Source organism: Acinonyx jubatus, chromosome A3, assembly GCF_027475565.1.
Source record: "Acinonyx jubatus isolate Ajub_Pintada_27869175 chromosome A3, VMU_Ajub_asm_v1.0, whole genome shotgun sequence".
Lineage (NCBI taxonomy): Eukaryota > Metazoa > Chordata > Mammalia > Carnivora > Felidae > Acinonyx > Acinonyx jubatus.
The window spans coordinates 131,257,978-131,285,564 of NC_069388.1; the positions used below are offsets into that span (position 1 = coordinate 131,257,978).

Here is a 27,587-nt window from a genome sequence, read left to right on the forward strand (position 1 = left end):
TCCAATCTTTTTTTAAGGTGGGTAAGTGTAACATTAGTCAGCTCTCCTCACTTTGATACTGTTTTATACCTAACTCAGTGGAGAAGTTTCTTATTTGAAGACATAGCAAGCAGGTATGTTAACGGCTCCATGAACGAGGACAGTCAAGGAAATTTCAGAAATGCCGTATATACATGTAATCAGACAGGCTCAATGCACATCAGAATATTCAATAGGAAATTTTACGTGGAGGGCACCTGGGTGGCTCAGTCGGTTAAATGTCCGACGTTAGCTCAGGTCATGATCTCAGGTTTGTGAGTTTGAGCCTTGCATCAGATGGGCTCTCTGGGGTCAGTACAGAGCCTGCTTCAGATCCTCTGTCCCTCCCCCTCTCTGTCCCTCCCCCACTTGTGTGCTCGCTGTCTCTAAAAATAAAGAAAACATTTTTTTTTAAAAAAAGGAAAGTTTACATGGCATTTTCCACTAATTTCACAGCAGCTAGGAGTATGGGCTCTGGAGTCCGCCTGCTGGAGTCTGACTCAGCTCTGAGACCTGTGTGAAGGTGGTAACCTGCCAGGAGCCCTCCAAGTGTGCAAGACAGCGTGCCATGAGCAGGGAGCTGGACCCAGAGGCAAGTGCCCTCAGTCTGGCCCCAAGCTGGTCTCTAAATACTAAGCTTCACTGTGGCCGAGTCAACTTCTCTTGACTCTCGAAGCTTCCATGACCCCATCGAATAGAGGAAAAAGTTGGACCCACAGTTCTAAAGGCCATTTAATGATTCTAGTTAAGGTTTTAACGGCTGATGAGTGGACATGACCCGCGACACTGGGGGCCCCTGGCTTTTTATCACATGCACAGTGCAAGGACTTCCTCTAAAACCCACTAGACTCCACGGCACCCCCCCCCCCCATTTCTTTCCCTCAGATCAAACGGTGGGCAGCTAATGACGACGACACAAGGAATGTTCCCTTGTTCCTAAGAGCTGGGAGACAGGTGGCAGCTGTGGGAAGGGTGAAACCAAAAACCTACTGAGATCAATGGAGGCAAAAAGCGAACTCCACTTCTTCTACAAAACCGCTCTGTGCGCAGATTAGAAGCCAGGATCCACCCCGCTCGGAACAAAGCTCATGACGACACCCCTGGCGTCCCTCGGCCGGGCACTGACCTGCAGTTTCTCGTCCACATCGTCATCGCTCTCATCCAGGTCTTCGTGGAGCAGCCGCCACTCGTACTCGACGTGGACGTGGGAATTGAACCTCCCAGACAAGGCCTGGGTCAGCTGAGAGGACAAAGGGCCGTCAGTGACACTGCACACGAGGTGAGCAGCCCTGGGTGGCATGGGGTGGGGGAAGCAGAGACCCCAGGGTGAGGCCGGCTGAAACTCCCCTCCCTATTTCACAGAGGACCTTGAAACGCAAACCTCATAACTGCCCTTTCGTGTTCTGTAAACAGTACAGGGCGGTGGGCAGGCAAGGGCTATTCGAGGTCTCAAGGACGGCCTGTAGGTGCTGACAACCACACACAGGAGCAAACTCAACAGAGAATGGACGTTTCCACTGTTAACCCAACCATCTTGACCAGCCCTAAAGATGATGCCCCAAAGAAAAGGATGTGAATGACTATTTTCACAATACTCTCGGGGAACAGATAGCTAGTTCCATTTTAGATACACGGGAGAGAAGCAAATCCCTTTCTTAGCACGTTAGCCCTTAATTTCCTCCAGAGCCAGAGAGTAGCTGTGTGACCTTGGGCAAGTTACTTAACCCTTCTGTGTCTGTTTCCTCACCTGTAAAATAGGGATAACAGAAGAAACTGTGTCATGGGTGGCTATCAAGATTGAACGAGTTAGGGGATATCAACTACTTAGAATAGCACCTGGTACTCATCCCACACTTCCGTAACATTTACAACGAATAGCTCTCTTTATCGAGCACTGGTTGAGCTTCTGAGTGCAACACTAATTCCCACAACAACCTTGTGAACTGGTAGAGCGGACTCCACTTTGCAAACAAGGAAACAGCGAGAGAGTTGGCATTGGTGCGGCCTTCCCGAGTCATGGTGGTGGAGCCCTACCGCCTGAGCCCATGGGCTCTGCCCCCTAGCTGCACTGTCACGGCCTGATCTAGAACAGGACAGGAAACGATGGTGCAGAACCATCTGGAAGATTCGGGGTTGGGGAACAGAGTAAGAACACCAGCTTTGGATGCTGCTGTGAAGGGACGAGCTGGTGGCTTCCCGACTCCAGGGATGAGCCAAAGCCATGGTGGCCCCCGGATCTCTGCTCCTGTTGCCCCAGATTAATGCCAGGACCACCATCAACATGTCCAACCAGCAAACGCCCACTGGCGTTCTAAGTGTCATTACGAGGGGGTGGCCACCTCCTCTTGAAAGACCCCCCAGTGTGCCTTCTCCTGGCTATCCCCTCTAGGGTCCACACTTTGCAGAGCCCAGGAAGGGCCCCCTGGCCACGTCCACACCGGGTGGAGACTCACCAGCTCCTCACAGTGCTCGTGCCGGAGGCGTCTGGCGATGTCCAGCGGCGTCTCCCCTGACTCGTTAGCTAAAAGGCAGGGCAACAAAGGGTGGCATTATGACAAAAACAAGCGAAGGCCGGATTATCAGGAGGCAGTTAAAAGAGGTACAGAGAAGCAGCATTCAATCGAAGTGAGCACGATTAACGAATCCCACGGTGAGTCTGGAGCAGGGGCGGAACTGGTCTCGTAACCGTACAGACCTGTGGCGGAACACGGTCGGGAGACGTCAGGAGACCGTTTGAGTTGGCCATGGGCACAGAACGGCACTCCTCAGTGGTCTGCAAATCCGAAACCGTGCATTTTCTTCTAAATAAGCCTCTGCCAACAAGGTTTGATTAATAAAAAAAAAAAAAAAAAAGGCAAGCCAACTCAGAGACACCTGGGAGGCTCAGTTAAGCATCCGACTCTAAATTTCAGCTCAGGTTATGATCTCACGGTTGTGGGATACAGCCCCGTGTCACTTGTGTCAGGCTCAATGCTGGGCAAGGAACCTGCTTCAAAATCTCTCTCTCTCCTTCTACCTACCCCCCCCCAAACAATAGAAAAAAAAAAAAGAAACTTGACTCAAGAAGGTGTGTGCCTTCTTTGTGTTCTCTTTGCTCTCTGTTCCACAGTTCTTCCAAATCACTTCCTTCCAACACAGTCACCACCGCCTGCCCTCGGATGGCTGCCAGCGTGTCAGGGTCCCACGCGGGAGGGAGAAATGAAGGCCCAACAGATCAGGGTCCCTCGTAGAGGAGACTTGGTGCCACGAGTGGCAGTAAACAGTGTCTCTTCACTGCCCCGTAAGTAAATTTTCCACGCCGAGGACAGGAAGAGACTAAGCCTGATGCTGGGTGGGGATTCTGAACAGGAGGGCAAGACACCCCAGAGCTTGTTCAAATTCACGTCCGCGTGAGTGTCGTCTGTGGGGCCTGAGCTCTGCTTCTCATATCCTATAAAATACCTGCCGAAGGTGGGAGGTCTATGTATCAGAGGGAGGGCGACTGCTGACAAATACGGGACACGGCAGCCATGCGGGGCACGCGGGGAGAGGCCCCCCCGCCTTTGGAGGGCAGGGCCCGCGCACGGGGCCAGGCCGGCGCCACCCGCTCACCCGTCTCGATGGAGGCCTTCCCCCGCAGGAGCAGCTTCAGGCACTCGGCATTGTCCGTCAGGCAGCAATAGTGCAGGGCGGTGCTGCCCTTCCCCGTCTGCTTATCCAGGTTCCCACTGGCCAAGAACGGGGACAGAAGAGAAAGAACAATGAGGGGAAGGCCAGGGGGTCGGGCAGGTGAGCAGGGGAAGCATCAAGCAACACCACAGGGAAGGGGATTTCTCCGAATCCCCCTCCGCGGTGGGGGCACAGGGCAGCATCCCCGCTCGTGGGGGTGAGGCAGCCGTGGCGGAAGGCCACCAGGGAGCCAGCAACAATGGCGGAGAAGGCCAGAAAGGGAGAGAGGCACCCCAAGAGGCACCGTGCTCCCCAGATGTGGGACAAGCCACTCAACCCCCTGGTGGGCGAAGCCCTGAAACGTGGCTGTCATCGTGAGGAGGAGGGACAGTGGGGCTTTGTGGCCCCGGGAAGGACAGATGGGGACGGTCACCAGGAGGAGACATCCTCTGCTCTCCTCAGGACAGAACCTGCTACACTGTGAAAATAAGCTTCATCTTCTGATCTCTCCCCTCTTCCTGCTGCCCCCCTTCCATTATGGAAGAAAGGAAACCAGGATTTCCCTTCTCACGCTCCAAGAATCTGCACTGGGAGAGGATGACGTCACTGAGCTGTTTTCATCCAGGGTCCGCGGAGCCGCTGTCGCGCGCTAGGCGCTGGGTGGGCGTTCGGGCTCCATCAGCGGGCGGCTTCCGCTGAGTCCAGCAAACTGCTGACCGGCCCCCAGCCGCTCTGCCTCTGGCTACTTCTTCACTCTCTCCCCCAGCAACAGCAGGGAAAGGCAGAAATGCTGAATATGACCTTGCCATTGCACTGTGGAATTTTCCACTCCGTGTGGAGCCGTGTCAGCGGCCTGTGACCAGCATCTCCCGCAACACACGCCCCAAACCACGATCAGGGAGTCAAGATACACCTTAACGGGTGTTTGTGGCTGGCTGGCTGCTGCCAGGCAGGTGATAAACCAGAGTAAGGTGGGACGCACCAAGCAGCAGGACTATGCAGTGCACACACATGTGCACGTGCGCGCGCGCACACACACACACACACACACACACACAGGTTCTTTAAAGGCTACTTCTAATGAAGATATAGAAACAACTTTTCAAACCAGACAAAATGCCCACAACCCGGTGTTGCAGTTTACAATCTCAGCTTAGGCGGGTGGCTCAGGTATGGATCCCTGTGTCCCTGTTGCCTCTCCCCACTGCTCTAGGGTACCCCGCCTGGGTCCTGTGGGACACTCACAAGGGATGTGAGTGTGGGGATGGCCCTGTGCACACAGGCAGTTGTGGGGGCCACGGACAGCCTGCCTTCCAGAGCCCAGAATTCAGAGGTATCGATCTGACATCTGCTGAGTCCCGGACGCCAGAAGCTGGATCTTGCAGATATCCCACGAAGGGTCTCTGTCTTCACATCCTAGGGTCTCTCAGGACTGGCACCTGATGGCTCACTTCCTGTCCCACAGCCACATAATGAGGCAGGAACCTGATCCTTCCTCAGAAACACCAAGGAACAAAAATCAAACGCCTCCCCTAAGTTTAGAACACCTACCTGTTCTGGACTAAAAAGTCTACGATGTGGAGAGAAGTCCGGTCCACCGATCTGACTGCAAGATGCAGGGCAGTTTCATCTGGCTCCTGAAGACCAAAGAGAAACATTCCAGAATTCCAAGGGGAGCGTTCAGTTTTGTGTTCAATGTGAGCAAAATTGTGTCTCTCTCTTCCAAAAGCCTTTTATTCTCTCTTTCAAAATGCTTCTAAGACATATGGTGTCTCTCTAGTCTCCAGAGCAAACTCTGCTCTTGGGACCATTTCGAGACTGGTCTTCCTTTCTCCACAGAAAATAATGAGAAATTCAGGGAGTTCACCTCAAAGTCCCCTCAATCTTGATACTCCTATCTCTGCACTAACATGAGGTGTTGCCTATAAGGTGCGTGTGGGGGTCTTCGTCCAAAGACCCTAGGAAGTTTCCCCAGGCCTCTTATACCCAATCTTTTATACCTGCTGCCTGAATAAACATAAGTTCTTATTTTAAAAATAGCATTAGAGTTTTTCATTCTGTATTTACGGACAAGGCCAGGAGTGCTAATGCCCGGACTGTCTTCAATTTATACCAGGGACACATGACCCCCACTGCCTTTTCTGAAAGAGTTCTGGCAGGTGGGGGAGGACGGACCAGGGGAAGATGGTCTCAGGTGGGAGGGTGGGTGAGAGGGCTGGAGGCAAAGGCAATATCCATGGAGCAGGGAACATGGGACAAAGAGGGCGGTGGCCCTCAATCCGCCTGCCGGGCCTGCTCAGCCAGCCAGGGCCACTCCCCCGTCCTCTGGCTGGGGCAGGGCTCTGAGCTGGGCATGCCCTGAACCACCTGGGCTTGACTTCTCTCTGTCTCTCTCTCGAACATTGGATGTCAGGCTCCATAGAACATGTGCTCGGCTGCTAAGGGGTGACGCCTGGCGTCCCGCACCTTCATTATGAAGACAAGGGGGTCTCAAGGGAGTGTGAGCGTGTGTCTACAGGGTCGCCCGTGGAAGAGAATTAGGACACATGCCGAGCTGTGACACGGGTAGCCGGTTTCCTGTGGGATCGATCCTGCCGTGCTCGATCCCATGCTGCCCTGAGACCCTACCCTCTCCCCACAAGGCTCTCCCAGGAGAGCGGGGGGGATCCCTCCTCCTCTGGCTCCCTCGGGGAGGAGGGCACAGGTGGGGGGCAGGCTGGCGAGCTCTCCTTCCCAGGGAAGCCTCAGGAGCTGCTCCTCGAAGTCTGGCCGTCAGCTGCCCTGCACCCAGGAGGTGGGACCCTCCGGCCTCTGAGAAGATGCTCCCTCCCCCAGGGGCTGGGCTTTCCTTCCAAGGCCGGCACCATATTTTTGGCTGAAGAAGGATAAACCATGAGTCTCTCCGCAGGACACGGCGCCGTCTTCCTTCAGAGAGCTGTACTGCTTTCTCAGCACTCCTGCCGGCGCTGCCCCGCCACCCCCCACCCCCCTTCTTGTCTCTTGTGAAAGTAGCACGCCACGCTCTTACGTGTCCGCTGGCCAGTGGGATTTTTTCCGTAAGATCCACACCATCAGCATACGCTTGGAGTAATCCAAAAATATCTCTGGTTTTGACGGCCTCACAAAGGCTGTGGAGTTTGGCCGCATTGTCCACATGCTTTCTCCTTGCGTATTTCCTCTCAATGTACTTGGCAGTAATGTAGTCCTTCCTGGCATTCCTGAAACCAAGCATAACTGCCTTGTAAACGATTAAGGGCCTCTATTCAAACGTATCTAACCTTCAATTATCTGTGACTGGTAAAAAAAAAAAAAAGAAAATCCCGCCCACACCTTCCTTGCAGGAAGCACTGGCGGGTAGGGAGCAATCTGCTGCGTGACCCTGGCAGTGCCTGCGTCCGGGGACACCCAGGGCAGTGAAATCCTCCAGTTTCCAACACAAGAGGCCTCGAGGCCCAGCGCAGGGTGACTGGGCCTCACTCAGGTGCCAACGGTAACTGGCCAGGTTAGGCAGGCTGGGAGGCCCTCCCTGAGAGCGAAGACAGTGTTGGGCCCCAGGGTGGCTCAGTCGGTTGAGCGTCTGACTTTGGCTCAGGTCATGATCTCGCGGTTTGTGAGTGTGAGCCCCGCATTGGGCTCATTGCTGTCATCACAGAGCCTGCTTCGGATCCTCTGTCCCCCCCTCTCTCTGCCCCTCTTTGGCTTGTGCTCTCGCGCGCGCTCTCTCTCTCTCTCTCTCTCAAAAATAAATAAACATTAAGGAAAGAAAAAGAGGGAAGACAGTTATCTTCTCATTTGTGGGCACTGTGCCTGGCAGAAAACGCACCACACATCTGATGAACCAGAACAAACTGTCAGCCTTTGTGGTCTATTTTCTGGCCTTCACATGGCATTGTGTTCACAGACTCTACCTCCCCCATAGAGCATGGAACAGCACCAACTCCGGGGAGGCCAGTAGAAGTGTGGGTTCAGATCCCGCCCCCACCATACTGACGGTGTGTCCTGGGACAAGCATTTCATCTCTTTAGGCCTCAGGTCCTATTTGTGCAAACGTGTAAAACACGCCCTCGAGGAACTGGGAAAAATACATGAACTGACACATTTGCTGAGCACATGGTGGGTCCTTAGAGCCCTGGCACTTGCTGATCGAACTTAAAAGATGGAGAGCAAGGGGTGCCTGGGCGACTCAGTCGGTTAAGCGTCTGATTTCGGCTCAAGTCATGATCTCTCGTGGTTTGTGGGTTCGAGCCCCACGCCAGGCTCTGTGCTGACAGCTCGGAGCCTGGAGCCTGCTTCCCATTCTGTGTCTCCCTCTCTCTGTACCCTCCCCCTGCTCATGCTCTGTCTCTCTCTCTCAAAATAACAAACATTAAAAAAAATGTTTTAAAAATGGAGAGCTAGAGAAACAGTAGCTCCTGGTCAGGAGGACTTTCAGCATTTTACTCCGAGGACCTTAACAAACAACAGCTGCAACAATAAAAAAAAAGTAGACAGGATTTTTGAGAGCTACAGTAAAAACGAAATTCCCTGTAGCAATCAAGTGAGGAGGGGCAGGAAGCAGCCCAGCTACCCATCAGCCGATGAAGGGACGAACACACGTGGTCCGCCTACACAACCGAGTACTGTTCAGCCACATCGAGGAACACAGCTCTGACACAGGCTACATCATGGCTGAGCCCTGAAAACATCATGCGAAGGAAAAGGAGCCAGACGGACACACAAGGCCACATGCTGTATGATCGCATTTACACACAATGCCTGGAAGAGGCAAATTCATAGGGACAAAAAGCAGATTAGCAGGGCTGGGGGGTGGGGGGTGAAGGAGTGGAGGGGAGGGTGGAGTGGGTGATGCCTGACAGGCACAGCGTTTTGTTTCGGGGGCAGAAAAATGTTCCAGACTGCGGTGATGGATGCATACTCTGTGAGTAGGGTGAACGTCACCAAATCTCATTTATTTATTTTTAAAATGTTTTACTTATTATTATTATTTTTTTTTTGAGAGAGGAGAGAGACAGAGCATGAATGGGGGAGGGACATAGAGAGAGAGAGACAGAGAGAGAGAGAGAGAGAAAGAGAGAGAGAGAGAGAGAGAGAATCCAAAGCAGCTCTAGGCTCCAAGCTGTCAGCACAGAGCCCAACGTGGGGCTTGAACCCATGAACTGTGAGATCATGACCTGAGTTGAAGTTGGACACTAAACCGATGAGCCACCCAGATGCCCCTGAATTTCCATTTAAATGGGCGAGCTGTATGGTATGTGAATTGTATCTCAATAAAGCATGTCAGAGAAAACTGAATTCCACTGACAAAAAAAAAAACTTAACTTTAGTCAACAGATGCACAGAAAATGACACAACAGGATAGATTCCCTTGGATCCTTTCTGCAAAGTGTGAAGCACACTGGAATTTCAAGAAATTGGGCGGGGGAGGCTGAAGGAAAAGCCAGGGCCTGGTGGTCAGCTCTGGGAGACCGCACAGTTCAGAGCCCGGGCTCCCGGTCAGACGGCTGCTCAAACGGGTTCCACTGCTTCCTGTCGAGGGGACAGCGGGCAAGCCCTTCCCGTGACCACACCTGCTCGAGGGGCTGTTGCAGGTTACACGAGATAGCGCAGCATTCTGGAAACGCCAGCTGTAAGGACCACAACAGCATGGGAGGAGGGGCCTCACAGTGAACCTGGTCGGCTCTTCTCAGCTCAGGGACTGTTCCTTCCTATCCTGCCACCAGGGCTGTGCCAACTGCGTCTGCCGTCAGCCACCGAGCCCCTCAGGTCAACACCGCGGGCCCCAGGGGGTGATGCAGGTCTGGGAGTGGGCAGGCCAACGCCAGGCTCCCAGCGATGGGGGGGCTACTCTCCCCACTACCGACCGCCTGCCCTACGACACTCACTGCCTGGGTGCTAATGAAGTGTGCTAACACACTTTCCGCGCGTCACCTCACAAACGTCCAGCCCCTGGGCTCACAGGTCGAGCTGAGACAGGCGGTCTCATTTGGTCCTCACAACAAATGCTATCAACTTTTCTCGCCTCCCCCCTGCGGATAAGTAAACTGAAGTCTATCAAGAGGACCCAGAGTTCTGTTTCCACACACAGTAGGAAGCTCTCTGAGGGCCGCCCCTGCTCTCGGGGTCCAGGTTCTCCTCAGGGGGCCTCCCAGCACAGTGCGGCATGCGGGGAATTGCTTAGTGACGTTTTGGGCTCGATGATGTGCCATATGTGACAACCTGTCTAATGATTCAAATTCTCCAGGTCTCTTATGATGAGCGGTTGGACCAGACAGTTGTGAAGTTCTAGGTAGTTTCAGTAAAACCCTTGTGAGATAATCATCACTGCGACCTCCCCCCGCCTTCCTTGGAAGGGGCTCAAGACATCCCGGACCCTGAGTTCTTAATGTTATTCACCTATCCGGGGCACTGTGACCCCTGGAGGTCACGCCCACACAAGCATGGGCACAGACCCGGTCTTTGCACCACCACGCTCCACGGCTTCATGAAGGAAGTTTATTTACTCTGTCAGCGTGGTCCCCTCCCCACCTCTTCTTGTTTTGGAAAAGATTAGACTTTTGGAGAAAAGCAATGAACTTAAAATAACAACACATTTGGCACGTACTTCTGAAGGATGGGCCTGTGTAAGGTCCTTAATCGCAGAAAAGGAACAGTGCTGCCTCCATCAACAGACACAAATCTGCCCGCTTCCCCCTCCCACCTATTTCTCTCTCTCCACACCCACCCCCAAATCCAAAATCTGGGGATTCATAGGCCGCTAGAGGGTCTGTGCCTTCCCTGTCAACAGATTTGTGTGCAGATGGTATGTTGTCCTGAGATAAAGCCAGAAGCATACACTCCTTTCATCTGCAAGTAAAATATCAGCTTATTTCAACAGCCACAGGGCTGGGACTTTACCTTTGACTTGTTGATTCATTAAATATGTATTGAACCACCACAAGCAACATACTGCGGTGGGAAATACAAAAATCAGGAAGACGTGATCTATTAGAGAAATATGTGTAAATACTTTGGTACGATATAAAGTGGCACGGAAGGTCTTAAAATAGAGCCAAAGGCTACAGGAGCAGACAGACCAGCAGTTAACTTCACCCGAGCAGGTATGAAAGCAGGTGGCGTTTTGCCATCACACTGGCCATCCGCCCTCAATTTGGGGGAAAAAAAAGGAAAAGAGGGGGAGGGCTACACTTCCTTCTCATTTGTGCCAAGGCTGGCGGTGGGTGGGGGGTGTTTCAATGCAGACAGAACGTTTATACTGAAGGAGTCAAAGCAGATCGTGTTCATGTTTTCGAAACATCTAGCCCCAGAGTAAACAAATTCTCTGCTTTTATAAGGCACCCCTGGTACTTGGAAGAAATTACTTATCAGACGCTTTGCTCAAAACTGATCAATATTACGGCGACTTGCGAGACTGGCACCTTCCCTGTATGTCGATTAGACTGTAAGTAAATGCAGCATACCAGACCATGACATTCCCTTTGTTGAACGGGAGCTTCCAGCAATCTCGGGAAGAGCTGGCTCACCTCTGGGTAACCCTCCAATTGAAAGCTAAACGGAGAGGACCCTGATCTCTCAGGGTTTGTGGGATCGGTGTGTAGCCCTTAAGTCGCCTCTACTGCCCACACCCAGGGTGAGCGAGCAGAGCTGATGACACCACCTGAGTCCAGGCCTACCCAACTGTCCCCTGACGACCACTCGGCTGGCTCTGTGAGCGGGCGAGGGTTGCCATATTAGAGGAGAGAGCTCAGAGCAGCCCCGGAACCTGCCCAGGTCCCACGACTGGCTAAGGTCCTACGTCCTATACCACCTGCCTCTCCAGGTTTGGGTAAGAATACAGATTTGGAACTCAGATCTTCATGCAGAGAGGACAATAACCTAGCCTCGTGCCTCGTACCCAGTCCCACAAAACCGCTATTGCCAGCATCTGCTACAGGATTCCAACAGGAAGCGACTCTAATCCAACACCAACCAAATGCTCATCTCAGATACCCGATACCTGAGGGGGTGTATCACGAACATGGTGTGTTCATGCCTGTACATGTCTAGGCTCTCTCACTGCATTGTTACCTCACCCAAATGCAAAAGAACACAGATCCCACCATCTCAGCTTCCCAAAGACAGGTCCCAACAAACTGGTTACAAACACTTAAATTCTCTGCCTTTGCCAAGGGCCTGTACTCCACCTGCTATGTGAAAAACCACTCCTGGAGCACTGTCCACGGCTCCTCACCTTATGTCCTTTAGGAGAGACCTGTGCCATCAATCCCCTCTCAACCTTCTTCCAAGGGCAATGTTGTCTCTGTAAAAGAATATTTCTACTCTCTCTTATCACATTTTTCTCATTGCCTCCTGTCCTGCCGGATCACTGTGGTCCAGGCTCAGCACTCGAATGCAGGCGCTGGGTCTTTTAACTGCCCCGGGGACACCCCTCCTTCTGTCTGTCTGTCCCACCTTGCATTGTATGACAGTAGGTGATCACCCTCCAGCCACCTGGAGCAGAGAGGCCATCCACTGCCCGGACCTGCCAGTCTTCCGTCCACCTCTCGCGCCCAAAGACCAGTGTAAGCCGGGTGACTTATGCTCCATTTGATAAGACTGGCAGGAAAATCTCCCATAAGCTCTGCCCCGTCGGGCCAGCCGGATGCATGAGGCACAAAGCTTCTCGGTCAGGTTTTGGGTCAAAAGTGAAACAAGAACAAAAAATTCTTGTTGAAGAAAACAGCACACTCTCCACATTTGCAAGGACACTGGGCCAGAAAAGGATACGTGGCTCAGAATCTATGCAGAGAGGGGCGCCTGGGCGGCTCAGTCGGTTAAGCGTCCGACTTCGGCTCAGGTCGTGATCTTGTGGTTTGTGGGTTCGGGCCCCGCGTCGGGCTCTGTGCTGACAGCTCGGAGCCTGGAGCCCGCTTCGGATTCCGTGTCTCCCTCTCTCTCTGCCCCTTCCCTGCTTGTGCTCACTCTCTTTCTCTCCCTCTCTCTCAAAAATAAACATTAAAGAAAATTTTTAGGATCTATGCAGAGGGAAGGGGCTTGAACTCCCCTGATGCAGAAGGTGAGGGGGTACCCATATGCCACCAGTGAGGGCGACACTCCTCACTCCTCCGTCATCGACCTAGAGCATCGGCCAAAGCTGCCTTGCTGTGGCTTCTTCCTAAGAAAACCAGCCACACCAATTTTTTTATCTGGATGCCCAAAAAGGTGACTTGCCAGAGAAAAAAACAAAACAAACCAGGGTGATCTATTCCCCAACGAAGCAACAACTGAGATCCCCTAAACCTGTTACTGTCCTGCCTCACGGGGCTTGGGTACAAGGCCGGTCTTTGCTCAGAAAACAAAACCAGGCAGGTCCATACTTACATGTCGCTGCCCGGGTTGGGTTTGACCGAGTCCTCAGCCGGAAGGCAACACTCCATGATCTCATTGAAGCCTGCATTCCCAATATTCTTGGCAAGCTGCAAAAGCAGAAGTCTATTTCAGGGTACTCAATTATTAATGCATTCCACTGCTGCACACTACTCATAAGTTGATGATTTATTTAATGGCCACTAAGAAATAGAGCAATAAAGTGGTTTGCCGTTAATAAAGATGGACAAAACCCAAACCCCAAAGGTACTCATAAAACTAGAGATAAGAAGCAGCAGGTCTATTACAGAGAAACGTTCTTATAAAATGTCCCCTGGATAAAGCACCGAGGTGGACAGGAAGGGGCAGTAACTTGGTCCAATGTCAGTTTCCACCCTCATCCCCTCCCCCGAAAAAACCTGTGCTCCCACTGAAATGGACCTAAAAAGATCTATTTATGCCAGCAAGGAGGCGGCTCTCATCCAGGGGAGAGTGCTGGGCCAGGAAGTCAAGACTCGGGTTCAAATCACAGTTCTATTCCCTGGCTTTGTGACCACACGCAAGTCAGTTTACCTGAGTTTCAATTTCTCACCAGTAAAACAGGGATGATACCTACCTTGTAAAAATAATAGAGTGGGGCAATTTAGGCAAAAGCCTAATTCGGTTCCATACACCGAAGCACAAAAATGTACTTGTTCCAAATGTAAGGTCCTCATGCAACGATCAACTTTCTTATTCATTAAAATTTAAATGAACACATTTTAATCAACGCTTCCTGAATATGAGGCAGTGTGTTCAATGCAGCTAGACTAGGGAGACAACTGTCACGGCTTGTCTTAGTCAAGCACAATATGGCAACTGGCACTCTCCTGAGTGGAGGCACAACCTGGGTGAGCAGGAGCTCCTTAAAAGCAGGGGTTTAATCATCTTATTTGAGCACCCAGCCCAGCACCTGACAGAGATTAGCTTCTTCAATGTTTAATGAAACCGAACTGAAAGGCAGCACCTGGCCCAGGGCTCTCACGAGAACAGATAGTTCACCTCCCGCGTTGAACAGGGCACAATGGGGCACGTGGAGCCTCTGATATCTCTGTTCTCGAGCAGTGACGCGGACACAGGGTCACAGGGCATGTTCTGGAAGATCAGGCGGCTGCCTGAGCACCCCTTCTCTCTCCAGGGGTAAGTGACTGAAGTGACAGCCAAGGGGATCTGAGTTAGAGGAGCCTGAACTTTCTGGCGGTGAGAAACGTGAAGCAGTGAAATGGGATCGCGAGGGACGCCGCCGGACAAGGGATGTGCGACACCTTAGTCACTGTCCGATGCACTTCCTGATTTTACCATCCTTGGTAAAGTGAACACAGTGTCCTAGATGGCTCAGAGCACCAGGCACTAAGCAGCCCCACCTGGGCCCTCATTCCCGGCCTGGTGGCCTCAGGCCATTGTCAGGGCAAAAAACCCTGGGGCTGCCTCACTGTGGTTTCCCCAAGAATGAGACTGATGGCCAACCACACCAGGTGACAGCGCCCATGTACCACGGACCCAACGCCCGCAATGATTTCCTGGATCGTCAGTGTCAGATCCGGGACTTAACCTCAGGGTCAGAGCCCCTGTTTGGAGCCAGGCATGGCTGAATGACCCCATCCTTCCGTGTAATGTGGACACCGTGCCCTCGCCAGGCACAGTCGTCTCTTTTCAGAAGGTAAGTGACGGAACGGGCCCCAGCGCCCTTCTGCGAGCGAGGGCCCCGCATGCCTCTGAGTCTGTGGTAAGCAGATGGGAGGTGGGGCGTGAGGAGCAGAATTCCCGCGAATCAGCTGCCTCCCTTCTGCTTGGACTTGGCTGGTTTACTAGGGGACAGCTGGTCCAGGGAGCCACCGCATCCGTGCGTCACACTTGCCCAGTGCAGAGAAATGTGCCACCTCACAGTTTTGCCAAGTTCCAGCGAACAGTTCAGCCTGCAGAGAACTCCTTTAGAATCATCAACAAAAGCAAAGCATTTGCAGATGGAAGCTGCAGGGTCACGTCGAGAAAATGCGGGTCCCAGCAGGCCCAGTGGGCTGGAGCCAAGGAACCAGGAAGGCTGGTGTTATGCAGCCCCCAACACACATGCCCCCCTACTCCTGGAGGTCTCCCTGCGGCAGACACGGGGCCAGATCAGATCTAGGAAGGTCTGGGGCACTTTAAGTGCTACATCACTCAGCAACGCAAATCCCAGCCCCAGGTCAGTACGCAAATGCACACCGAGACCTCAGATGCACTCCGTACTGAGCATGAGACACAACCCTGCTTGGGGGAAGCTCTGAGCTCAGTCTTTTTTGTTTTGTTTTCTTTTTTAAGTTTATTCACTTATTTTTTGAGAGAGCACGTGCACAACCAGGGGGAAGGCAGAGAGAGAGGGTGAGAGGGAATCCCAAGCAGGCCCCGTGATATCAGTGCAGAACCTGACATGAGGCTCGATCTCCCGAACCATGAGATCATGACCTGAGCCGAAATCCAGAGTTAGATGCTTAACCAACTGAGCCACCCACGTGCCCCAGAGAGAGCACGGTCTAACGACAGAGGTGAATACAGAGAAATGCACGGTGTTGGGGGCTGGGAAAGAAGTCCACACTGAGCACAGAGTATGGAGACAGCAGGTGTATGTCAGCAGGACAGCTGCCTGGTCAAGACGCCCACGACACCACACACACCCTGCGTGGAACCCTGGGTCCCTCTCCCTCACTGCACGGAAGCACCTGAGGATGGGGACAGAGTCGCGTGTTTCCGGAGACTCTTAGCACTGACCTGTGCCGGGCCTACAGACCCAGACCGAGACCTCAGATTTTACCCAGAAATTGTTTTCCGAGTTTGGGGTGAGGATGGGGAAAACCTGCCCGTTTTACTGTTTCCAGAGGGAGGGAAATCTGCTGTGACCTTCCTCCCTGCCCTTACGCTCCCCGAGGGGAGGAGCGGGGCAAATGACAAGAAAGAACTTCCGTGACTGTGGGCCTCAGCACCGCCACACACACAGGAGGGGCTGTGGGCTCCTCCTGTTCCCGCCTGTGTGAACCTCATCAACCAATCTGGCTTCTTTCAACAACGAATCAGACTTTTGATCTCTCAACTGGTTCCAAATCCAGGAGTCAGCTGCTTAACTGAGTCACCCAGGCGGCCCTGGCCTCATTTTTAAAGACAGAATTCTTGTTTGGGTCAGACACAGTGTATGTAAAGCACCCTAGGACAATGCCTGAGTGTAACAGTTGCTCAATAAATGGTAGCTGGGACCACATTTCTTGCTGCCCTTAGTGCCCTGAGAGCAGCTTCGCTGTAGTCCCAGGGGAAACAGCGGTTCCAGCTGTGAGCTATGAGCTCACAGAAGACTTTGGAATAAGATTTTAAAATTACAGACACAAATAAAATTTCGTAATATCAAAATTCCCTTTATTTCATGTTTGAGGTCAAATTGATCATATGATACGAAGACCCCAGTACCAACGGTACTATTTTACATGTGAGCTGGAAATCAATGCTGCAATGATCTGTGTTGGGGCAGGAGAAGCTGCCTTTCCAAAACCTGTATTTACCAGGAGGGTTTCTGAAAGTGGGTTTGCTTTGAAATCTGAGGACACTGAGCGCACACACTAGAGGGCCAGTTCAAGTGGGGTGATCTCCCAGAACGAACTAGTGCTTCACGCATTCATGTGTTTCCACTGAGTAAGACATGATTCTGACAGCAGGTAGAGGGGAGAGAAGATTACTGCTAACTAGCCACCTTCGCGGATGCCGCCGAAACCCATTCAGGTAACATGGAAATCAAGCATACGCTCTGAAACCAAAATAAAAAAAGGAAATGATGACATTTCCGTAGCACATGTGTTTCCAAGGGAACAGTGTGCAGATGCGAAACCAGAAAGTAATTTATGGAATTAAGCAAAACGATTTTTATCGTGACGAATAATACGGTGAGGCCATATGGGAGGACAGGAGTGACCATCTATGTGGTGAGAGTCTGTTTAGGGTCAGCCAAGGATGAAAGTCTGCGCCCATCACAGCGCATCACCCTGAGATTCGGGCTCCAGGACTGACTTACCTGAAGGACACAGAATCACTGCACCTGTAAAGCAACTTTGCCCAGGATTCTCCCCTGGAGACGCTGGGAGTTAACTTTCCAGGCCACCTCTTATTTCCTCTCATAGGGTGCAAGGAGGTTCAATCAACATTTGCTACACAAGAACACACACTACGACAAACTCAAGCAGAGACCCTGATGTCCCTGCTCTGCACATCCTCAATGTTCATACTTGCAGCAGAAAACCGGAGTGGACTCTCCCTGTGGATTCATACGTTAGGACCCGTGGATTGTTCTTCTGAAAGGATTCAGTTAAAGTCATTCTGGAGTAGAGAATAATGAGAGCTAATCCTTCATAGTCTTTACTGTGTGCCAATGTAATTCTAAACACACACACACACACACAGTCTATGTGTCAAGCCTTCAGGAGATCTTCTGTTCAAGCATCCAACTGTCTAAGCAGAATAAAAATAACCTGGGTGCTTCAAAAAGGCTTGAACTTCTCATGTTTTAGAAATGAATTCTAACCCCTGACACTCTCCATGCAGTGCTTGACTTAATGGCTGAGCGGTAAGGGTTCTGGGAAGGACATCAGGCTCACTGTCCTGGCACGCGGTGGGTGGGGCTGGGGAGATGCCCACCTCCCATGAGCAACCAGATGACCACACAGGCAGAGCTGAGGGGCAAGAGGTGCGGGGGGAGAACCCCACAAGACTCGGGGGCCTTTTCCCTCTGTTTTTCTGCAACAACTGAGGGTGAGGCAGACCAGGAGAGTCTGAAACTAAGGCAGAGATCAGGTTCTGAAAATACCTGCAGATACTAAATAAGCAGTCTCTGCCTGATGGCTCAAAAGGGCTGACAGCTGGCCAAATGTTAACCCCCCCTGTGAAGAGGTGCAGACAGAGGCTCTGGGAGATAAAGACCAGAGTTCTAACCAGGGGTCAGAAGCCACCTCACTGTTTCACCAAGACATGAACTTCTTCCCTTCTACCTTCTTTGGTGTCTTCCTGCTTAGTAGGCAAGAGTCTCATGAAGACCATCATTTTAATTTTTGAGACACATTTAAGCAGGTGTAACAGATGTGCTGGGGTCAAGCCTCGACCAGCTCACGAGAGCCATTATTAAAATTACATTATATAAACTCCTAGTTAAGTAAATTATACTAAAAACAAAGTAATAAGTGCTCAAAACTCATCACCTCCTAATCATTTTACTATTCTGTTGCTGAAGCCACGGACAACCAGTGTTTGTGTGGTGAACTCAGTTACATTCAGTGACTCACGCTGGTTACTGACGATGGCACAGATTTGAGAAAATGGCCACGGCGGGAGTACAGACATCTGTGGACCGGCTGACTACAAAGCAGGGCTTTCTTTTTCTTAAACATTTGCTGGGGATGGGGGGTGGGGGGTGGAGGGTGGGGAGTGGGGGATAGGGAGGGACAGTAGTGATGCTTAAATGCTCACCACACAGCAGGACAGGCCACCACAAGGACAAGTTCGTTTCCCAGGCTCTTCAGAGGTGAATCGTGAACTCTGGATTAAAGGGTCCCGCCCTAGATCTGGCACTTTAATAACTATATAACCTTGGGTACATTAAAACATTCTAAGACTCAGTTCCTCTGTCATAAAGAGGGGATAAACAGCAAGGTCGCTGGGTTGTAGTGAAGGACAAATGAACTAATACATATAAAGAGCTCTGAGAAGTGCTTAGTACAAAATAAGCAATTATTATGTCACCACAAATCACTTAACACTTCCCGCTGTTTTGAGGAAATCAGTATGGCAGCAGACCAACTGCCAGGGGTTACCAGTGCTTCCTGAGAATTGGTGTTTCTTTGAAAATATACTGTGGGAATCTCAAGGCTAACCAAAGTCAGTTACCCAGGCTACCTCTTGTATACACACAGCTCCACCGCGGAGGCTGAATGCATCACGACAGTAACAAGAACGGCATTGTGGAACCAGGAAGACACTGCCTGAGTCTTGCTGAGTCGCGCTCCATTTTTAACTTGAAGTAATCAGGGACGTGACCAACTGGGCGACCAGAATTCACTCTCGTTTCTCCCGACTTCACCTTTCAAGACCATAAAAGAATCCTTTGCCAAGATCAGGAAGATTTGACAAGATAGTTCAAAATGCATTACAAGTTCAGACCCTGGTTCTAGAGTAGTCATCAATAAAATTTATGGCCCCTTGAGAGGTATACTGACCACAATAATTGATTTCCTGTCAAGACGATTGCTCTTTTCATTACAGTCAACGGCGATCTATATCCACTTAATGTTCACTGCCCAGTGCCCAGCTACACCAAGAATTTCAAACACTGCTTCTGAACCAGCAATCACAGGCTTTGAAAACAGTCCACCAAAGCTCCATTTTAGGTGGCCTCCAAACAGCTAGTGTGATGTGCCTTTTCCTCCGTGGGGCTGGTCTCAATACTCTGGATGTTACTTCACAGAAAATGCTTCAACCTCCCAGTATCCTTCAATACCACGCTGCACGGCTCATATGTTATCACTGAGCCAAAAAGGAAAGCCTTCTTTACAAACAAAGGCAGTAAAAGCAGAGGCCAAAATCTCACCCAGAGAGTGACAGTAGAGGCAGGGGAAAAGTGGGCCGGAGGCCTGAGCCATGTCATGACCACAGACTCAGCAGGGATCTGCTGGGGGCTCCGGAGAACAAGCCCTCAACTGTCTCTGGGCTTTCCGTTGTGCACGCGTTTAAGGAATGGGGTGACCTAGACTGTGTTGCCATCGTATTTCACGTCGTACACACGTCTCAGCTCTCCTTTTTTGTGTCACTTCACTTTATTCGTTTAGGAAGAAGGTTTTACAACAAAAAGTGCCTTCAGCTACCAGTAGCTGAGAAGGAGGAATTACCACTGAGGTTCTAATTGCCCAAACTCATCTGGCAAAAATCAACAACCATCAGCCCAGGGGAATTGCAAGAAAGCAAAATGGGTTCGAACGCCAAAATGAAAACTTAGAATTCGGTGCATTCATTTTCATTTCAAAATCAATGATTTGAGAATTACCAGAAGCTCAGACGTTCCCAATACATCTAACGTCAGGGACTGCATCCTGGAATAGTGAACCCCGAGCTCTCGGTGGATTCCGGAACACTCAATACAGGTCAGGATGCCCAGATTGGTAGAGAGCCAGGTAGGATCTGCCAAAGAGAACAGGGAAAGTTGGAGTTCGCAGCAAGTGCAGGGATGGGGTCACAACACTTTTCCCGTATAGTTATTGCACATGGAGTTTTGAGCATGAGCATTTTCTCAACCCTGGACACAGCTGGAGCCCTTCTTCATCACTCATTCTGCATTACCACCCGCTTACACACAATACACACACATGCACCTGTCTGCTCCCCCTCCCTCCATTTATTTACTCATTTATCCTGCCCACCCTTCCGTTCATTACGAACTCCCAAGTGACAGGCACGTGTCCAAGAATAAACAGGACACAGTGCCCTCTAGTGGCCACAGGCCCCTGAAGGCTGTCCTGAATACAAACCACACCCATCACCAACCCTGGTCATACCAGCAAAGGGGAGACAAAAAACGAGGGCCGCCAGTCTAGTGCTGTATAGGGAACAGACTTAAGACAGGTCTACATGTTCACAAAATGCTAACAATCATGACGGAGAACACACTATGTGCTGATGCCACACTCTGTGCTCAACATTTCGGAGGCAGCAGAAATAGTTCCGAGTGCAAGAGCTTCCGCAATTACAGATGCTGTCACCTGATACTTCTTCAGCACACACGAGAAGGCCAGCAGGCAAACAGGGCAGGGGTCTTCATGGTGCTCAGAAAGGAGAAGGGGCTTGCTCGAGGCCGCAGGGGGTGCGGAGCCAGACGGCAGTCCTGCCTGGGCCCGAGCCCATGCTGGCACCGTGTCACCAAGCTTCTCCCGGAGCACAGCTCCTAAGTCACGGAGCCATCCTACCGTGTGCTGGGTACACAGCAGACACCCAAGGGATGCCTGACACACGAATGCTGAATTTACCGAAAATGGGGCGTTCAAAACAAAACACGCCAGAGCACATTACCCCGGCCCTTGCGTACCGTTCTCTTGCGAATTACCCGCTGCCCTTAGAAACTTGCTGCGGGGAACTATCGCAACCTTGGTCACCAGCGAACTGTCACGTTACTTTTCAAAGTTCAAGTTATAAAAAATTTTATCCATTTGGGAAACTTCTGGGCATCTGTGTTTGCATTTCTTCCATACCGGCCGTAGCACACTTTCGGGAGACAGGAGTATGTTTAGATCACTTTATATCAACTTTCACGTCAGCTATCTTGTCCTACCATTTCCAAACAAAAACGTCCGCAGCTTTGACTTCTTTATGAAAGTGTCTTAAAAATTCCAGTGAAGTGCTACACAGCCCTCTTTTCTTAAGAAAAAGCACAATTAGGGTCACCCGGGTGGCTCAGTTGGTTAAGAGTCCGACTTCAGCTGAGGTCAAGATCTTGGGGTTTGTGAGTTTGAGCCCCACACCGGGGTCTCCTCTGCTGTCAGCCCGGAGCCCGCTTCAGATCCTCTGCCGCCCCCTCCCGCCCCCAGCCTTGAGCTTGCTCTCAAAAATAAATAAACATTACAAAAGAAAAGAAAAAACACAATTCACTACTTACCACTCCCTACACCTCATTTCCTGCCAAAAGGTACTTTTTAATGGATCCAAGACGCTGAGGGAATACCTACCCCTCACTACCCCCAGACACACAGCTTTTTGGGGCAATAGGAACCTCCTGGCAATTCTCAACTGCCCACTCTATTTTTGTTGTGTGCATTTTTTTAGAAGAACGGTCATAGAACTGGAGGAATGAAGAAGGTAACTGACACTTCACAAGCTTTCTCATTTTGTGAATGTTCAGGAACAGCTATCCCAAAGCTCCCAAAGCACCCTTCCCCCTTAATCAGAATAACTCCACTCCTTAAGCTTTTGAAAATACCAGCTCTTAAAATCTGCAATGATACCGCTCTATGTCCATTACAGAATGGAGCTCCTCATAGGCTTTATCAAAACGCAGACATCAACACCTCTTTTCACAGAACGTGACGCCTGGAAGGGACCGGAAAACAATCTCGACCAGTTCCTTCATTTTCCATACAGGGAAACCGACAGCTAACAAAGAAAGTGGCTCTCCTGGGGTCACAGACTAGACAGCGGCTTAAAGTCACTGCACAAGTTCTACAAAGTAGCACAAAGGGAGGCTGGAGTAAATCCCGGGAAAAGCCGCCCGACGCAGTCTCCGAGCCAACACAACGAGCGGATGACCTTGGTCTCACCCGCGTTCTGTGCTTTGGCGTTCGTGTCTCAAAAGGCTTTATTTTTTTTTTAATGTTTATTTATTTTTTGAGACAGAGAGAGACAGAGCATGAACGGGGGAGGGTCAGAGAAAGAGGGAGACACAGAATCCGAAGCAGGCTCCAGGCTCTGAGCCATCTGCACAGAGCCCGACGCGGGGCTCGAACTCACAGACCATAAGATCATGACCTGAGCCGAAGTCGGACGCTTAACCGACTGAGCCACCCAGGTGCCCCTCAAAAGGCTTTAAATCTTTTCAGCTCTGTGAGGCCATCTTCACGCTCCTGCGTCTTCCCACTCTCTCCCTGCAGCTATGCACACCGCCCCGTGGGCCACGAGCTCCCGCACGGGCTCGCTGCACGCAGCTCTGTGTCTGCAGTGAGAGGGAAAATCCGTGACTGGTTTCCATGAATCGGGATGAGAGTCAACGGAGGGGGGTGGGGTGGGGAGGGGCGGGGCTCACCTGGCGCCCCGCAGTCACAGCACACGTCATTGCCCGTCATCCTCTGCACTTCCGCGATGATCTCCTTGGTCAGCTCTTGGACAATGTTATTTTCCCCGGTGTTGTCATCCCCCTTAAATGCATTGTTTAAAGCTTCTTCTTTGCTGTTCTGCAGCACAGACATCCATCTAGAAAAATGAGAGAGATGCTGTGTTAAATCCCAGGGACTGCCGAGTCCCAGCCCCAGGGCCCACCCCCGAGGGACTTACATTTGGCATTCCTGTTCATCTTCTGCTTGGAAGTGGTACGTCCTGTCATCTGCATGGCAAGAGAAGTTTTATCAGCTGGGAGCCCGGCACAGTAATCCGTACACAATGCCAGCAGAAAGTGGTTTATAATTAACCTCGAGAATGATCTTAACTCTCTGCTGCGAAATGAATGATTTGTACAAAATGGCGCACTCTCGCGTCCTTCACCCGCCTTGCCTGCCCTTGCTCGGTGATTGTGGCTTTGGAATCCAAACTAACAAACCTGTCCACATCCAAGCTTAAGAAGAGATAAAGCTTCCCCAAACAGGAGCTACTCAGGGATGGAAACCATCATTATCCTTTCAAAGGCTTTGTTTTCTTGAACTCACAAGAAGTTGGCGCCCCAAAAGTAATTGTTACAGCCCCTTGAATAATAAAAGCCTTTTCTAAATGAGTATCTCACAAGTTTTCTGGCCTTAGAAAAAGATGAGAAATCCTAACCACAGGCCGTGGGAGTGCTGTATTACAAACACCACGGAAGCAGGAGGAACAGCTGAAGGCTGTTGGGACACCAGATCCTTTTTTAAAAAAATTTCTTTAATGTTTATTCATTTTTGAGAGACAGACAGAGCACGAGTGGGGGAGGGGCAGAGAGGGAGACACAGAATCCAAAGCAGGTTCCAGGCTCTGAGCTGTCAGCACAGAGCCCGACGTGGGGCTTGAACCCACAGACCGCGAGATCATGACCTGAGCTGAAGTTGGACACTTAACTGACTGAACCACCCAGGCACCCCTAAAATAATTTTTTTTTAATTAAAAAAAAAAAATTTTTTTTTAACGTTTATTTATTTTTGAGACAGAGAGAGACAGAGCATGAACAGGGGAGGGGCAGAGAGAGAGGGAGACACAGAATCTGAAACAGGCTCCAGGCTCTGAGCAGTCAGCACAGAGCCCAATGCAGGGCTTGGACTCATGGACCGCGAGATCATGACCTGAGCTGAAGTCAGAGGCTTAACCGACCGAGCCACCCCGACACCCCTAAAATAATTTTTTTTAATGTTTATTTATTTTTGAGAGAGAGACAGCACGAGCAGGGGAGAGGTAGAGAGAGAGGGAGACACAGAATCCAAAGCAGGCTCCAGGCTTTGAGCTGTCGGCACAGAGCCCGATGAGGGGCTCAAACTCACAAACCTCGAGATCATGACCTGAGCCGAAGTCAGATGCTTAACCGACTGAGCCACCCAGGTGTCCCTGTTGGGACACGAGATCTTACACTCACACACAGCCGTGTGCAAACACAGCGATGTCTCCAAGGGCTGTGCCAGACCGCTGACCCCTGTACGCAGAGCAGAGAGGAGGGGCATGTGATGTGCTATTCTTGCCCCAAATGCAGAGCCTCAGGCCCCCGGTGGGAAAGCATCGGAGAAAACTAAGGGACATTTGACCAAAAAAAGGATCAATCTTCTTCAAAACAAGTATCAAGGTCACGGACGACCAGGAGAGGCCTCACAGAGTGAGGGTGACTCTGGGGCCCGCGAGACTCACATCTGGAGCAGCCTCCTCACTGCCTATCGTGCAGCCTGACTTTTCTTCTCCAACTGCCAAATGTTTAAAGGCCTCGCTCATCGTGATACAGGTCCCACTAGCCTGGTCAGCAGGCGGGGGAGAAACAGAGAGGGTGACAGCCTCGTTTCCTGAGTCAGGCACAATCGGAAGTGAGCCCAAACCCCAACCTTCTTGGGATGTGCAACAAACCAGGGTTTCACTGCTCTGTGGCAGCTCCCTGGATCACTCCCGTGGGGTCTGGCTGTTTTTTGGAATTCTCTGAGACAAGCAAAGCCATACAGCACTGGGACAAAGCATTTTCACCAAACTACCCTCAGGAGAGTAACACCGTTTGAAGACTAGGATGAGAAATTTGTAGGATCGGGATTCACTCTACTCATGGAAGGAGAGCGGGAAGAAGAAGAAATGAACTTTTCTCAAAGAATGACAATGGATTCCGGCACATTTATGAAGGCTCCTCAAACCGAATTCAGCAAGGCCTTCTGGGTGTCTGAGGCAGGAAGCCGTGGCCTGAAGAGGTTTATCATGCAGCAGGTAGTAGATCAAAGATACTGAAGGCATCTTGGCAAACGTCAGCCTGCCGGAGCGCTCACGCGAAACCAGATTTGCACAGGCCCGCCTTCCCACACGTCCCAGGAAAGCGGTAACACACGCCTGCCATCTACCGACCCTCCTCGGTGCCTGACCGGAAGTTACAGGCGTGTGGGCTGGAGAGTGTTTCTGGGTTGTCTGCAAGAGTGGAAGAGATGCTCCCATGACTCTCTCATGGGAGGTCCCCAGGGGTGCTGAAGGTGCCCGGGGGCAAGCTGACTGGCACCCAGTAGTTAACGAAGCTTGCCCGGTTGTGCATACATCGGGGGGCAGATGTGAACGTTTCTTAGGGACACGGGGTTTGAAGCAGGATAAAGTCAGTTTTTATTTTACAAATTAGTCTGGAATCTGAAGGACAGAACAATGCCCAAACCCTTTAGGCACATCACACTGCTTGACACTCTCCTCCAAATTAGTATGGTGCGTATTAGAACAGGGAAACCAGGGCACGAGGGTAAGCTGCCATGGGCCTCTGCCTCCTCACGCAGACTAGTGGAGGTGGTAATAATTACCTCGTAAGCTTGCTGTGAGCAATAAATTATACCGGAAATAACTCCCTAGCCCTCAATAGTGTAATCCAACAGACATCTCAGAAAGCAGCCATTCACACTCTGGGAAACTGAGGCAAATAAGAAAGCACCCACCTTCTGAAAATGTATGGTACAGACTTTTCCTCTAGAAGTACAACTCTTGTGCCCAAATCCCTCGTGACCCTCTTGTGTAAGGGGTGCTGGCCCCTTCCTTCCCCCAAACTGTAACCCTGCCACCTAAATGCGCCAGGAACAAAAAAGGCCAATGTTGTTTCCTTTAAAACACACTCGTCCGTTCCTTTTTCCTTAGGGATGCCGAGTAGACACTCAACACAGCAGATGGTTCTGTGGTCACTCTGTCACGTGTGCCACAAAAGAAGGAAGACGTACGGAAGCAGGAAGACTAATTCTGTGGTGGGAAAGGCAAAACGATTTCAAAAACCAAAGTTTCCAGGGTTTTGCCAAAGACCTTATCACATTAGCCGTGCAGCATGTCTAACATCACCCAAACCACGGAAGCCTGGATGACAGAATCGTCCTTTTTTATAGTTAAGTGAGGGGATTTCAGGCTTGAGGGCCAACCCAGTATAATCTCCGTGTTTACAGGAGCCCATGAGGAGAGCGGGGCCGCCCTCAGCGTCAGGTCCTACACTGGACACCAGCAAGCAGACAATTATGAGTGGAAAGAAGAAGGTGTGGATGTCACTTGAAAGGAAGGCGTTTCTCCTCGACAATCAATTCTCTGAAATGGGATTGATGCCCCAGCAGCCAGCTTAATTTCTCTGTGGAGCAAAATCTGAGAAACAAACTTACGTGAAATAAGGTCAAAACACTTTTTCTCCTCGGGGTTGGTCTTCACTTGACAGGTTAACAGGTTGAGCTTCGCGGGAGGCCGGTTAGCCTGTTTAGAAACAAAGGAATGGAGATGGGTGGGAAGGAGGACAAAATCATACCGCACCATTTCTCACTAAAATATAGCAAGAACAGGATTTCCACCAGTTTGCAAAAAGATTGCTTTCGGAAGGCAGATTTTGTGTAGGAAGACACAACACAGGCACGACACAGGGTGTCCTTGAATCTCAGCTCCCCAGAGGGCAAGCTGCCATTCCCTGGGAGGGACACTTGGTGGCCCACACACCCACCCGGCCAGGGGGACAAGGGCTGCTGGCTTTGAGGTCGACAGCACTGGGCTTCCTGAGAGCAAAATGCTCCACGGCTAAAGCTCCGAGACATTCCTACCGATGACACAGATGGTTGGCTGGGTGACTTGGGCACCAGCTCTATTTCTGGTGAGCTTAAAAGTGTTTCCCTGAGTGTAAACACTTGCTTCTAAGGAAAGAAATCTCACAGCACAAAAATGACAGAGAAATAATTTTCCCTACTTTTTGAAGTCACGACAGGTAATAGATAAACAACGTTAAATGCTAAACATCTGTCACTTACGTTTCAACAAAACCCAACTCATTCATATAAATACCCTGAATCTCGCCAACACAGTGGCAACAAAAGATCACAATTCGTTTCTGGCAGACAGGTCTCAAAATGGGTATTTTACTACCGTTTCAAAAACTACCATAGGTAGTCCAAAAACAAGCAAAGATCAAAGGATAACATAATTTTAGGGGGGAAAAAAAGAACCTGTGACTATTCAAATGGCAAAATGTCTCTCAGAAACCTTGGAGAACTCTCCAAATATGAATGGGCTTATCCTACCCACCTCCCAAGCTGCTGAGGGAAAGACTGAATAGAATACCGTATACGTGAACCTCTTGTTCAACCTCCTGTGGCTGCCGGCTGCATTTACAAGTTGTAAAGGCTGGGATCTGGGATTCATCGAAA

At 50.9% G+C, this 27,587-nt stretch overlaps 1 protein-coding gene across 6 annotated transcripts in view; it reads right to left on the reverse strand.

Annotated features, from left to right (window-relative positions):
* ASAP2 (ArfGAP with SH3 domain, ankyrin repeat and PH domain 2) overlaps positions 1-27,587 on the reverse strand; it is a 172,886-nt gene that overhangs the window by 16,930 nt on the left and 128,369 nt on the right. For all 6 annotated transcript variants that reach the window (XM_027077843.2, XM_027077842.2, XM_027077839.2 and 3 more), the window contains 10 exons: positions 26,562-26,649; positions 23,083-23,131; positions 22,835-23,001; positions 20,093-20,226; positions 13,024-13,118; positions 6,695-6,884; positions 5,218-5,303; positions 3,610-3,725; positions 2,472-2,539; positions 1,145-1,258 (listed from right to left, as the gene is read on the reverse strand). In XM_027077843.2, the coding sequence (XP_026933644.2) occupies positions 1,145-1,258; positions 2,472-2,539; positions 3,610-3,725; positions 5,218-5,303; positions 6,695-6,884; positions 13,024-13,118; positions 20,093-20,226; positions 22,835-23,001; positions 23,083-23,131; positions 26,562-26,649 (1,107 nt within the window). The remainder of the gene's footprint in view (positions 1-1,144; positions 1,259-2,471; positions 2,540-3,609; positions 3,726-5,217; positions 5,304-6,694; positions 6,885-13,023; positions 13,119-20,092; positions 20,227-22,834; positions 23,002-23,082; positions 23,132-26,561; positions 26,650-27,587) is intronic.